This window comes from Melospiza melodia, chromosome Z (assembly GCF_035770615.1).
Source record: "Melospiza melodia melodia isolate bMelMel2 chromosome Z, bMelMel2.pri, whole genome shotgun sequence".
Classification (NCBI taxonomy): domain Eukaryota; kingdom Metazoa; phylum Chordata; class Aves; order Passeriformes; family Passerellidae; genus Melospiza; species Melospiza melodia.
This window is the reverse complement of record NC_086226.1, coordinates 53,831,234-53,845,931: the sequence shown is the minus strand read 5'-3', so window position 1 is coordinate 53,845,931 and position 14,698 is coordinate 53,831,234. Positions and strand designations below refer to the sequence as shown.

At 46.0% G+C, this 14,698-nt stretch overlaps 1 protein-coding gene across 4 annotated transcripts in view; it reads left to right on the top strand.

The window, feature by feature from the left end:
- The first annotated feature begins 4,935 nt into the window (after positions 1 to 4,935).
- The window catches only part of LOC134432122 (transducin-like enhancer protein 1), an 81,377-nt gene continuing 71,614 nt past the window's right edge, over positions 4,936 to 14,698 (top strand). For 2 of the 4 annotated variants that reach the window (XM_063180564.1, XM_063180561.1), the window contains exons 1-4: positions 4,937 to 5,253; positions 5,838 to 5,938; positions 7,405 to 7,468; positions 7,563 to 7,607. In XM_063180564.1, coding sequence (XP_063036634.1) covers positions 5,230 to 5,253; positions 5,838 to 5,938; positions 7,405 to 7,468; positions 7,563 to 7,607 — 234 coding nt within the window. In that variant the 5' untranslated portion in view covers positions 4,937 to 5,229. Of the gene's footprint in view, positions 5,254 to 5,837; positions 5,939 to 7,404; positions 7,469 to 7,562; positions 7,608 to 14,698 lie in introns of all 4 variants that reach the window. The other 2 variants (XM_063180563.1, XM_063180562.1) reach the window with 2 other exon arrangements.

Below are 14,698 nucleotides of genomic sequence, written 5' to 3'. Positions count from 1 at the left end.
ATGTACTGTATGATTCAGGGTTTTTTTCTATTTCACCTGCACCACATTAAAAAACAAACAAACCAAACCCTAAAACAAACAAACCAAACAGAACAACCCCCATCCACATTAATACATGCATGTTTCTCTTTCAGTTGAAAATCCAGTGATCTATCTAAAACTTTGAAAGCGTAAACTCTACTGAATTCTAGAATTGCTTCCTCTATTGGCTTGCTCTTCCAACATAGAGAGTAGAAGAGTGGGACAAATCACACTAAATTGTTTACTGCCCACCTGCAGCTAACACCTAGTGATTAACATCATCAACATCTTTGTTTTATGTGCCAGTTTGCACAAAGTTAAAAAATATTGCTCATAAAAAGTACTGTGAACACTGAGGAAAAAAAATAATACAGTGCATTAAACAGAACATTATGGTTTCACTAAAGTATGGATGCTACCTCTGAAAACCTTCCAGTACATTTAACCTACATTTTGGACCCAAGTGTGCTTTTTTTTCACCCAAAGCTCCAACTGCTTCAGTGTGAATTTTCAGTAGCCAGTTTAGGATTAGGCCCTTTGCTTTATGAGGTAGGAAGATGACACTAAAAGTTTTACAGTAAAAAACAACTGACTTCAAGCAACAGAGTAAAATGGGTGACTGGACAGGCTGGTTGGGAGGGTTAATACTGAAGGAGATATTTTTATTTTTGAAACATGAGACAGACATTTAAAACAAGTATTTTTAATCCAGTTGGACAATTGTGTAGAGTATATAACGCATTGTGGCAGAAGGATCTGGTATGAAATGCTACCTACTTGAATACAACATGCCTAGCTATATTTTGCTGTCTTTCTATGGTGTAAATAGTGAATATTGCTATGGAATGAGAATGTTCAGTTTCCTGGAATTCATCCAGATTTATGCCCATCCAACAAAAATAATATTTTTATGCATTAATGAGCCAGTGATGATGCATTATAATTAGTTAAACATCAGATCATGTTGGTTGTTATTCCTGCTATGTAACATCAGTAGCTCTCATTTGAAAAAACCCAGCACATTTGATTCTACTTCTGCTTGTACAGCTCTTCTATCTCAAATACAATGAGTAAGATTCAAAATGCCCTTAAGTGTCTGATTCCAGAATCAAAGTAGGTTAAAAGCGCTTACTAATAAGAACCAGGAAAACAGAGCTTTTCTCTCTCTGTTAAAACATGCCTTGGACGTTTTAATGTTGACAAATACAGGTAAGGAGACATTTCAAGTTTTCATGTAGGTGAGCAATTAAGAAAAAACCAAACCCTTTTGTTTATGTTCCAAAACACAGTGTTGTTTTAATGTCATATCTGTCAATATCTCATTAACAACTTGTGCCAGCAGGTTAAGCAAAGTACAACAAAAGTTAGGTAAGTGTTACATTATTATAGACTCCATAGCTACTAGGTACACACACAAAGTATATAATCATGGTTTGCATTTTTATGGCACCTTTCATCTGAAGATCTAAGTACTTTAATAAGCATTAAGTAATTAAGCTTTCCATTGCCATGAACAGAGCAGCGAGTTGGCTAGTCCAAGACAACAAGGGAAGAGCTGGGAACAGAATGCAAGATTTTAAGGTTTGCTTATGCAGGTGGAACACCAGACAAGTTTACATTCCCATCCTGGGAACCACGATCTATCAAAGCTCACTATCGAGGGTATTTTGTGCCATCTCTTAGAAACCAGTAAAAGCCCACGTTTATTTATATGTTCACCAGGATGCACGCACGTATGCACCATGAACATAAACAGAAACACACACGTGTTCCTATACACCTATATGTACCTATAGGTGTATATGTACACCTGCAGGTACAGACCCCATTACACGCAGACATATATAAACATATATACACACATACGGATGTGCACAGAGACACAGATGTATCATTGCTCATTGACAAAACTCTGCAGTCCGGGAATGAAGTCCAAACTTTTCACGGCAGAAGACTGAGGAGGTTTCACTCCCTTTTGTGTTGGATGTTTTAAAGTAAAAATACAGAATATTTTAGGAATAATAATGGGAAATTATCACTCTGAATGAGTAAAGCTTTGATATTCAAAAACATTAAATTTTCTATCAAATATAAAACAAAGACTGCTCTTTCTTTAGGATACAAGATGAAGCACAATACAATTCTAAGGAAGTAATTCGTATCTAGTAAAGACTAGTGGGCAATTATAAGAAAATGCAGACTGCAACAATACCCCTACCATGTTTAAATGATGCGGTTCAACGTTCTAAGACCTCTTTTTAGGCAGCACAGAAGTATTTACCAACAGCAAAATTGTGTGTTAAGACAGTGTTTTAAGTCCAAAGGTATTTCACATTTCATTGTGGAATTTTGCTATGAATAAGGTGCTTGCTAATAGAGGATATGTTTTGAAGTGTACTTCCCACTGCCAGCTATGTCACCATTTGTCATCTCTTCAGCAAGCACACACAGTCTGTGGAATTTGTTTGACCCTCATCTATCTCAAGTGGGCCTATAAACCAAAGTTATTGACAGCTTTCCTCTATCAAGCCCCTCTTAAAAAGAAGCCAGTTTTACCCAAAGGACAACTTCCGTCTTATCAGAGGGTCATTCCAACCAGCACAGCAATTGGCGTGCCCCGAGCCGCACAAGCACGTGGGAGGGCTTATCCCTCCGCACCTCGGCGTTTCCGCGGCGCGCTGTCAGCAGGTGCCACGGCCCCGCCGCCGTCGTCCGGCGGGCGAGGCGGGACCGTGCGCCCGACCCGCCCGCCGCGCTGTGAGCGCGCGTCGCCGTGCGGGGTGCCCTGTGCGGGGTGCCCTGTGCCCTGCGCAGTGTTCCCTGTGCCCTGTGCGGTGCGGTGTGCCCTGTGCGGTGTGAGGTGTGCGGTGTGGTGTGCGGTGCGGTGTGCCCTGTGCGGGGTGCGGTGTGCCCTGTGAGGTGTGCGGTGTGGTGTGCACGGTGCCCTGTGTGGTGCGCGGTACCCTGTGCGATGCGCGGTGTGGTGTGCGGTGTGCACGGTGCCCTGTGCGGTATGCGGTGCGGTGTGCGGTGCGGGGCCGCTGCCTGTGCCGGACGGGGCTGTGCGGTGTGCCCTGTGCGGTGTGCGGTGTGTGCGGTGCCGCTGCCTGTGCCGGACGGGGCTGTGCGGTGTGCGGTGTGTGCGGTGCGCGGTGTGTGAGGGGCCGCTGCCTGTGCCGGACGGGGCTGTGCGGTGTGCCCTGTGCGGTGTGCGGTGTGTGCGGTGCCGCTGCCTGTGCCGGACGGGGCTGTGCGGTGTGCCCTGTGCGGTGTGCGGTGTGTGCGGTGCCGCTGCCTGTGCCGGACGGGGCTGTGCGGTGTGCCCTGTGCGGTGTGCGGTGTGTGCGGTGCCGCTGCCTGTGCCGGACGGGGCTGTGCGGTGTGCGGTGTGTGCGGTGTGCGGTGTGTGCGGTGCCGCTGCCTGTGCCGGACGGGGCTGTGCGGTGTGCGGTGTGTGCGGTGCGCGGTGTGTGAGGGGCCGCTGCCGGACGGGGCCGCCCGGCGGCTCCGGCGGAGACAGAGAGGTCGCGCGCAGGCGCCCCGCGCGCCCGCCGCCGCAGCCCCGCCCGCCCGCCCGCGCGGACCCCACGTTACTTTGATTGACAGCTCGGCCTCCCGCTCTCCTTCCCGCCGACCTTCCCCGCCCCCCCGCGGCGCCGCGGGCTCCGCGCGCTCCCATTGGCCGACTGCGAGCGCTCGCGCCGCTCCGCCACACAAACGCTCCCCACCCAAAGGCGAGGGGCGGCGCGACTCCAGCGCGTGCCATTGGCTCGCGGGGCCGCGGCGCGTCACGGGCCCACGTTGGCGGCGGGGCCGGCGATTGGGCGGCGCCCCCCCCGCGCGGCGGCGTGGGCGGGGCCGCGCGGCTGGTTAGCCGGCGGAGTGTGAAACCGCGTGCTAATGTAAGCGGCGCGGGCGAGCGCGGCGTGTCCAGCTCGGCCGCAGCCGCGCTCAGGTCCCGCCGAGCGCCGCCCGCCAGGCCGCCGCCTCGGCTCCCCCTTGCCCTTGGCCGGTGCGGAGGGGACGGGGCAGAGGAAACCGGTGGTGTTCCCTTGCGCTCGGATTCGGATTTTTCAGCTGGGGGGAACTTTATATCCCGGGTCGACGAGGAGCGGCGGGCCACGGCGGAGGAGAGCGAGGATGAGGATGATGCTGCTGATGTCGCCGCGATGTATCGCGCTTGGAGGGCTCTGGTGAGACGCGCAGCTCCCAGATCCGCGCCCGCCTGTAAGAGGCTGTAGTGGTGCTGTTGCACGAAGGAGCTTCCCGTCTGATTTAAACCTCACACGGACGCTTTCATCTCTATTTTATTTTTTTAAAATCTTCCCCAACGGGGCTGGTTGCCTGGACGCTAAGGCCAGCGAGCATCTTGAGGGGTTTGCTTTCCTTTTGTCCTGGGGACTTCTCTGCAACTAACGGAAGAGTCTGTGCTGCGTGTGTGGTACCCTTTCCTCTGCCCTCCAGCGTTTCGTGCATGTGCTATTGGAGCTGCTCCGATCGGCGACGGCTGTGCAAGAGCCCCCGCCCGCCTCCTTCCTCCTCCTTCTGCCTTCCTCCCTTGTTCATCGCTCTGTGTCTTGCCGGTGGTTTGGCCCCTGCGCCGACGCCTGCGAGCAACGCGTCCCTGCTGGAGACTTTCTGTCGCCCCCCTCGGCTTGCGACGGTGCGGCCGCGGACACTGCGATCCGCTCCCTCCGGCTGGATTTTCCCCTTTTGACAAGGGGCAGAAGAGGAGAGAGGAGTCTCCTCCGCCTGGGATTTCCGGCCTTACAACCGCATCGACCACTTGCGAGTCCGTGAAGGGGATTATTCGCCGCCTCTGAGGGGCGGCTGTGGCCTCCCGGCTGCGCCCCGTCGGGTCCCGTCCCGCCGCGCCCGGGCCTTGCGGGCGCCGCCCGCCGGTCGAAGCGCAGCCGAAAGAGCGCGGGGCGCTGGTGACCGTCCCAAGCGCGGCCCGTACGCCTTTCCCGGCCACCTTCAGCCCTCCTTGGAACAACAGCAACAAAGGACGCCGCGGCTGGGGAATGTCCCCGCGGCGGGGGCACTGAGCCGCGCCTCGCCCCGCTGCTGCCCGCGGCGGCGGAGGGAAGGCGGTCGGCGGGTGTCGACGCTCCTGTCCCCTGGGCGCCCCGGGTGTGAAGCCGGCGCAGGGCGGGGAGTCAAGCCGCGAGAGCCGCGCTGCGAGGGAGACCCGCCGCGGCCGGAGCCATGTTCCCCCAGAGCCGGCACCCCGTAAGTACGGCTCGGGCCGCCGCTCCGCGGGCGCGGTGCGCGGGGCGAGGGCAGGGCGCTGCGGAGCGCACCTCCGCTCGCTTGCTCGGCTGGAGCTGGGGGGCAGGGGGGGAGGGAGAGGAAGGCGCCCTCACAAGTTAATTCTCTCCCGGATCGAGCGGCTCGTCCTGCCTGCCGGAGCGGCCCCCAGTACTTTTGTTGCGTGGGCAACTTACTCGCCTTGGGCAGGACGGCGGGGGGTCGCCGCCGGGCCGGGCAGCATCCGCCGAGCACAGAATGGGGCTGGCTGTGCCGCCGCGGCGGGGGTCGGCGGGAGGAGCCGGCACTTCCCTCTTTCGTGTAGACGGCGGCGGCAGGAGCGGGTGGGTCGGAGCCGGAGCGCGGTTAACCTCGGCCCCACCGCAGATGAGGGACGGGAAGGTGGGTAACAAGTGCGCAGCGCCCCGGGGCGGGAACGGGCCGGGCCGGGCGCTCTCTCCATCCCTCCGGCCCGGCCGCGATGGACAGCGTCCCCTCCTCTTGCCCGCGGCGCGGCCGCGCAGTGTCTGAACGTGCATCTTTCTCCCGTGCCGCCGCCGCGCCAGACCCCGCACCAGGCTGCGGGCCAGCCTTTCAAATTCACCATCCCGGAGTCGCTGGACCGCATCAAAGAAGAGTTCCAGTTCCTCCAGGCGCAGTACCACAGGTGAGCGCCGGCGGGCCGCCCCGGGAGCAGGCGCTGCGGGGCCCGGAGCAGGCGGGCGGGGGCTGCAGCGAACGGGCGCGCCCAGGCGGTGGCGTGCGGCTCGCGGAGAGCCCCGCCGAGGGACCGGGGGGAGCGCGGGCAGCCCCGGCGCGGCTTCCGGGTGCGCCAGCCCGGGGACGCAGGCCTGCCCCGGGCACCTGAACTGCCCGAACCGGAGCGTTCGGCGCCTCTGCGCGTTCGAACAAGTGCAGTGTGTCTTGGGAACCCACATGTATGTGTGTATGGGTCACTTCAGTGTGTCCCGGGAAAAACTGCGCCAGTTCTGTGGCACAGCCCGTTAAGGAGGTTACTTCTCATGTTTGCTCATTTGTGTGTGGTGTTAATGCAAAACTTAATAAAATTCCAGCGTCCTGTGGTTAAGAGCCAGGGAGGACGGTGAAAACACACAAGTACTCAGAGTAGTAACACAAAGTTTACCATAATCCATGGAAGTTGTGGGATGCACTCCTCGTTGCTGCTCTGCCCTTCAGAAGTTCTTTGTGGGTGTGTGCTTGCTGCTGAGGTCCTTTCAGAGATTTAGGGTACAAGTTCTTTTTGATTCTGGTCATCTGGTGTCGAGGATCATTAACCTTGACTGATTTTGTACTAATGTGCACCTGAAACATTTGGAGTGAAGTAAAAGCTTTACGGGTTTTCTAGTCAGAAATTGCTTGGTTCTAGTTATGCTTCCTCTTCCTTTACCTATGATACTGTAGTCTTAACTTGTTTAAGAAATACAATGTAAACTCTAAACATGTGGCTTTGTAGTTGTGAGTGAAAAGTACTGCTTGCACGCTAACTGTTCCATAGGATGCTTGCAAGTATCATTAAAAAAATCGGTTTGATAGAAAAGGAAACATTGAGGCTCAGTGAAAGTAATCAGAATTGTATCACAGTTTTTGATGAGACATGCAAATGCAACTTAACTTTTGTTTATGAAAAGAAACTTGCCAGTAAATGATAGTCAGAATTACCAGTTTTCAAGCACTGGGCAAGGTGACATTTGCTAGAATGTATTTAAGGTAAGAATTATACTCAAGTTATAATTGTAAATGTGAGTGGTGTAACTTGGCAGTCATTTACTAAATGCTGTATAGAAAGAAATGCCTCTATTTTTATCTTTTTACTCCTGAGAAGTACTTACGGGAAATTCAGACCCTATTCTAACTTGTAAGTTGCAGCTCTTTGTCAAAGTATGAAGAGTCGATATGTTTAGGTTCTGTAGACAGTTCAGGCCTCATACAGCACCCGTGAAATGTTCTTTAAATTTCTTCTTTGGCCTTTTTATTTCAAGTATGATTAAGTCTTTCTATGTTGAAAGTCAGTTTATGAGTTTTTTTTAATTTGCAGCTTCTGTCAAAATACAAATAGGGAGGGTAGATGCCAAAAAAATGATGTGTTATATTAAAACATGATCTGTTTTGTAGCCTTAAATTGGAATGTGAGAAACTGGCAAGTGAAAAGACGGAAATGCAGAGGCATTATGTGATGGTAAGTATATTTGTTTTTATCTCTGTTTCAGTAAATATCTCCTAATACAATGTAAGTCAGTTTAAGAAAATAATGTATGTTCATTTATTTGCAGTACTATGAAATGTCGTATGGATTAAACATTGAAATGCACAAACAGGTAAGACATTTTGTTTTCTAAGCTGCAAAATCTGCAATCTGTTTGGTGCATTTAAATGTAGCTGTGCTGTTGGTGCTCAGATGATGGTATGGTGTCTGAATCAATAGCCTGATTAGTAGACCTTTGCTTACCTCCTGTCAGATGAGGTGTAGATTAGGTTAAGCAGCAATACCTTTTTTGGTACTGGTTCTGAAAGACTTGGGCATAAATAGGAAAGATCTTGTATCTGTGGTTTTAAAAATGCAGTTCAGTAACTTATAAATTTGAGGATTTTTTGGGTTGGGTTTTTCTTTGTTTGTTTGTTTTGTTACTGGTAGAGGTGCCGACATGTAGAACTGGTCCCATGTCTGTGTAGCATATGTAGTCATAGTTACTCAAATCCCTGCCTTGTAAAGGTATGAAGAGATTAGTGACTTGGAAAGCTCTAGTTATGACTGAGTTTGCAAGTTCCCATAAAATTCACACTTATGGCCACTATAATGGTGAATAAAAAGAGTATTGAACTGGAACAAGACACTAAGGACCTCATAAGAGAAGAAAAGCTAAATGATTGCACAGCCCAGAGGACCCTCAATTGAGTAGTCATTGTCTGCCAAATAAAGCATTAATGGCAGGGTGTAAGTATTCTGTAGATATGCTGACATTCACTTTTTCATCAAGATGCTAGTACAATAAGTCTTTCAGAAATCGATGGCCTCTTAAAAAATTATCATTAGATGAAGTTGCACAGTTGGACACATTTCAAAGTGCAACAATACAATTCTTTCTTGATGTGTATGTGCTATTTCATCTAAAACTCTTGTTTCATTAAATTAAAGAGCATGGCTGACCGGCTAGGGCACAGCGAAGAAATTGATTAGTTCAGGCTTCAGATCTTCAGTATATTCAAAGACATTCATTAAGCAAGTGAATTACGGAGTTGAGTTTTGCTTTTGTAACTCTGAACTCTTTGATTTTTTTTTTGTTGTTTGTTTTGTTTTCCCCTGAAAATGCCATATTTGGTAGGGTGGCATTGTAATTCCATGATAGCTTTCTATCTCCAAATCTGGGTAGGTATTCTTTAGGGGTTTGGAGGGTTTTTGCTTGTTTCAATTCAAAATGCCATTAAAAGAAGTCATTATGACAACCTTTTTTTTTTAATAATGAACCAAATAACCAGATGGAACAGCAAGCTTAGTATTTGACTTGGTTCTGTACTGTAACCTAACAAATTTTCTTGTGTCTTGTGTTTTAGAAGAATGTCAGTTTTTCTGTGAGGTGATTTTTCATAGCTTTGTGATTTTGAGATTTTTTTTTCCTCGCATTTTTTTTCTTCAACAATTTCTTGGCATACTGTAACCCATGAGGATGCCAGTATCTGTATAGGAAGATCATTTGCTGCAAAATGAATGTTATTTTCAGGAGCTCTTTGAACAGAATGTGTGATTTCAGTTAGTGTACTAGGAATTAACTTTAGGTAAAATCAATTAAACCCACAGGATTAAAGTGGGTGAGAACTAAGGTTCCCACTTTGACCTTAACATATGTATAAAGGTTTAATGTCCTGTATGTGTGGCAATTAGAATTATGTACCCAGTAGGCGGTTATACTTCGGAAGCTTTTAAGATTTATGACAGAGCATTATATCTGTGTTAGTTGTAGCTGGGAAGAGTAGTGCACACTTGCTCTGTGCGTGCTGTTAAGAAAATAATAGGCTTTTGAAGGTGTAAATACATTTCTCTGGATGTGAGTCTCAGATACTATGCTTTTACATGTTAAGTAATTCTAATTTCTGGTAAAAGTAGCACCTTCATGTTAAAGGCTATTGATTTAGATTCCTGCAGTGAGGATTCCAAATGGTGTTGCAGTTCAGTATGTAGGTGGCCTTAGATTACAGGAAGAAAGAAACCAAAACAAGAGAAAAAAAAAAAAAACCAACACAAAAAACCCCCCAAAAAACTAACAATGACATTCTTCTGAATTTCCACTGCTAACGATAAGTTCTGAGGAGGCTTTTGACAGATAGTAATCATAATTCTTATTAACTGGTGACGTCTACCCCCAAGGGTGTAGCCAGGCTCAAATTGATGCTTTTTGCTGGCTGATCACCAGCATGGCCTAAGTGCTCATTATGTTGTAGAAAGGGCCTTTGGAGCTCTCATTACGTTTGACAGGAATTCTCTCTAGGGGGAAACTGGGCATTAGCTAGACTCCTGACAGGCTGAAATTATTCCTGCTTTATGGCTTATAACCAAATGCTAGAAAGGCATCATCAGGGGACACGAAAAATTGTCATTTCTGACAACATCTTTGTTACTGGAAAATGCAGTGATGGGGAAACTTTCCAGTGAACAAGCTTTAACATTTTTAAGGTCTCCCTCCTGTTTGGATGCTGTACTTGCTCTGTGTGAAACTCTTCAGATTGCTTGGGCTGCTGTTTGAAAAACAAAATTACACTGCAGCAGAGCTTATTTATGGAGTGTGGTGTGTACATCACTGTTAAGGTACAGTCACTTAGATAAAATGAAGTACTTGCAGTTAGCCTGCATGTAAATGAGTTTGAGTTCTTGTACTGATGGATATGTGTCAGCAGTTCCGTCTTAGTTTAATTTAATAATCTGTTATAATTTAACTAAAATAAAGTTAGTCAAGACTTGAATGTTGTTATAAACAGACTTAACTGAGGTGAACTTTGCATACACAAACAGCAGAGCTTTTCACTTGAATATGTTGTATTTAAGTCCAGGAATGGCCACAGAAGGGCTTCCCTCTCAAATCTAGCTTTGGCCCTTTGCAGTGCTTAACTGCATGATGTGTGCTTAAATCAAGGTGCTGCTGCGTTTCAACCTGGTGGCTGAAAAGTGGTCAGGAAATAATCTTTTTGCCATATTTGTATCTGGTTTAGATTTGGTTTTGTTTGTTTTCTTCTTTTTCTGCATAGGTTTTTAAACTTTAATTTAGGAATTCCAGAGATTTTTTTTTTTTTATTAAGAGCATGTTTTATGTACACACCTACACTGTGTTCGTAGAAATTATTTTAAGGTGAGTAGTTACTGACTGAGTTTTGCATATCTGAAACAGAAACAACCACCTGAGGATTTGTTTGGGTAGGATGTGGTTTGATTTAGATGTTGTTTTCATATGTGTCACGATAGAATGAATAAGAACATTGTGTGGTCTTCAGTTTCTTTTCTGCGTTATGCCGTCCAAGTGAGATTTTCCCCAATGTGACATCTGTGGCTGGCAAAGCAGATGAATCAGCTGCTATTGCCAAGATGAATAGTTGGTTGGGTGTTAAAAATCCTGCTGTACTTAGAGTTCCTGCCCTTGGCTCCTAGGGCACTCAGTCTTTAATTTTCACCATCTCTGCTTGTCATCTTCTGTCATAAGTCAGAAGATAAGGTTTCCTGTGCATTTAATGTCTGGATTGGCTAGGTGCAAGATTATCTTTTGTTCATTGGCAGGCAGCCACAGGAAAAAAAAAAAATTCAGCAGTGCTGAACCAAGTGCTAGACTTATAAACTACTGCAGTGTCTGGGTTTCTGCTCTCCCAACAGTTACAGCAAGCTTTCCTTCTCTTTGGGTGGGTCTTTTTGATCCCTTTGACCTGCCTGGAGGCAGACCTGTCATTCAGTAGCTTGCCGGTTGTAGAAAAGTATACAAACTCCAAAGCTGCATTGTGTTAACCAGTTGTACAGGAGTTGCATGTCTGTTTTATCCTGGACTGTTCTGTGGAATCATTTCTAATGCTTCATGGCAAAGGACAAAGTCTTCTAATGATATCTCATTAGAACATCAGTCTTCAGGAGAGGGTTAAACAGGAGGGAATTAAGGAGCTTAGTTAGCTCTCTGCAGCTCTTGAGTAGGATGGCTTTGCTGTTGAAAGGGATTTAAAGATAAATTAATTTTCCTCTTTTTTTCCTACATTTTAATTATTGGAATGAAAAACTCCTTAAGGTTTTGGTGGTGTGCAGTGAATGTTTCAAGAACATTTTACAGTTGGCACAGCCACAAAAGACATGCAAAAACTGTTTGATTTAAAAGAGAAAATGGTAGGCTTGATTGTGACAGTATTTTTCTCTGAAAAAATTGTACTTATTCTACAAATATTTCGTTTCTAAATGAGTACAGTTGTGTCAGCAGCCTAGCTATTTCAACCACAAATAGAGTTGCCAGTTTTAAAGAGGAGAAAAGACTCGAGTAATTACCTCAACTTTTGTGATTTTTGAACCATATTTCAAGCTTGAGGCCAACATTATTGTGAAGGAGTTATCTGACAGATTCAGGGCACTGTGAAGTACATCTCCATGTGGCTTTCATAAAACCATGTTGTCAGATACCATCTATTATGTCAGCTCCATATAGAACTTAATTCAAAAGCGTGTCAGAGTGTAAACACTGTACATATGTTAAATAGGGCCTGATCATCTCTCATTTTAGACTTAGTCTACCAGATTTCAGGTTCCTCGAGGAGCCAGAGTGAGGAACACTATTCCTACCCTCTACATTGTTACATTTCCCTTGCATTGCAGCGTCTGTTGCTGTAGTTTGTGTGTCTGTTCAGTTGGAGGGAAGGAAAAAAAAGTGCTGGTAACTTTCAGGGTTGGGGGAAGAGTAGGAGGGGAAATGCTTTCTAAATGTGCAATATCCTTTTGTCACAACAGACTATGTGGGGAAAGCTTAATGGTTTTCCTCCTTCTGCTGGTTGTTATACAAAATGAAGCTGAGCATCTGAATTGCCTTTTGTCCCTCTCTACTTGAGTGTTTGCAGCAAAGGGCTAAAAATGCAGCATCTCCTATGCAAAATGGAAAATTAGGATCCTTTAGACTTGATGGATCACCACTGGCATACAGTAAAAGCCTTTTAAACCAATTTTGGATCAACTGGCACTTATCGGAAGACTGCACAGTACCTACTTTAAACATGATGACAGCTTTGAATGGAACTAATGAAACTTTCAACTTGGGGTAAGATTTAGGGACATCTAATTGCAATTATGTCAAACACTACTATTGTCACTTTCAGCATCCCAATTAGTTGGATTCTTAAGTGTAGGTATTTGAACAATAGTTGCTTACATAGCTCCTCTCAGAAAGGGGAAAAATAAAGGCAGGGAGAATTCATAGTTTTGTCTGCATTTAATTGTCAAAACAACTAGTTTAACAGATTAGTCCTTATGGTTACTTGGAGGCTACGACTTTTGAAGTTCTTGCAAGTTGATCCCATAGTCAAGCTGAATTTGCAATCTGTGTTCTTGTAAGTGTCAAATTTCTACCTAAAACAGTTTTTTGGAGGTAATATTGCATGACATGTCAGGGCAACAGTTTCTAGTGTTTGACCTGCCCTTATTGTGAAGAATTTTGTCCTTCACCAACTGGGAGTTTACCTTTCCGCACTGGTAACCATTGTGTGCCTTTTGTTCTTCTATTGTGCACCCCTGAGAAGGAGCTGACGTAGTCCTCTCCATAATCACTTCTTTTTCAGCAATGAGGTCTTGTCTACCCATTAATCCCCTTCTTCCTGAAGCTGATCAAATATATTTCCTCCCTGGTATGATGTGTGTTCTGGTTGCCTGATCATCTTACTGGTGGCACTTTAAGACTTGCTCCAGTTTACGAGCATCTTCCTACTTGCCAAACAAGGGGAACAGAAAGGAGAATTGTTTCAGTCAGTTTGTAGCCAGTTGGTTACAGTCATTCTCCTGTGTCTTCACATGAGGCGTAGCCTCCATCAGCACATGAGTGTGGGGCTGAGGCATATTCAACTTGTTCTCCAGAGCCCTCCTCCGCAAAACTGCTTTCTAGTGTGTTTACACTATTGCTGAGATGTTGTGGGGAGAAAGTTGTTCCAGATTTAGGACAACCCCCCACCTTTGTTTGCTTTGTACCCAGTTTCCACTGTATTAGATGGTCACTGCTTCTCAGGACAGAAGCTGTTGATGCCTCGCTATGTTTTCACTGGAGCCAAAGTGGTGTATCTCTTGCAGCCCATCTGTGTTGACTCCTTTTAAGGTTGGGCAGTCTCTGCTTAAACAGTTGTGAAGCTTTCTTTGATCACTTTCTTTTTACTCAACCTTTTTGAGTTTTTAACTTAGACTTTTGAAAACGGGAACTAGAGCTGTATGCAGCTCTCAGGATCCTGGTGAATGAGAGATTTGTATTATCACCTTTTTCTGTTTTCTGAATGGTTTTTGTTTGGGTTTTACTTTAATTTTTATCTCTTTTTCAGTAAAATTTCCCAGTTTTTCCTTTTCACTGTCATGAAATGCTTAAGTGCAGGAGACTCGTTTCACATTTGAGTTCTTACCATGAATGATAATTGTAAGCTCAGGGACCATCATTTTACGTGGCTAGGGATGTCTACTCCTAGTGTATGTAAAACTTGTTTATGTACAATTGTTTCATTGCACATTTACTCTTGTAAGGTCTCTTTGCAATTCTTTAGCTGTTGCTTTTACTTTCTTATGGATAAAATAATGTATTTCTATTTCCTTGAAGCCTTTGTGTTTACTTTCTTTCTAATTCTTTTATGGAGCAATTCCTTTTATGGAGCAAGTTTTCATACTTGCCACTTGCTGTCTTTTCCAGGCTGTGCTGCTGATCATATTAGTAAAACAGATTGCAGCAAAGGCCCCTGTGAAACTCCACTAGTGAACTGTTTCTGGCTTAATGCTGGAGGTGATTGAAAAGTGGATTAGAGCTTGCTGAAATTGAGTTTAATCTTAACCGAACTCTAGTTAAATCAGGTTAGACTTAAAAATCAGTTATTTCCTGAGGCTGTCTCTTTTAAGAAAGAAGCCCTAGTGCTGCACAAACAAACAAAAACCTCCAACAAAACAAAAAATTTAAATGCTACAACCCTGTCAAATAATGCTGTAAGCCTTTTTTGATTCCAATTTCCCTTGAAAGTATTTTGATTATATTTTCAAGTTAGAGATTTTAATATTGTTTCCATAGGTTTATATGAATCTTGACAGCATCCAGGTGGGCTGTTCGGGTTTCTTTTGTTTTGAGTGTTGAGTCTTATTAGCAAGCTTATAAAATACACTTTCTTGTTGTAGAAGGAGACTAGGACACCAGATGGTTCATCGCAGGTCCAGTTTATTGAAGAA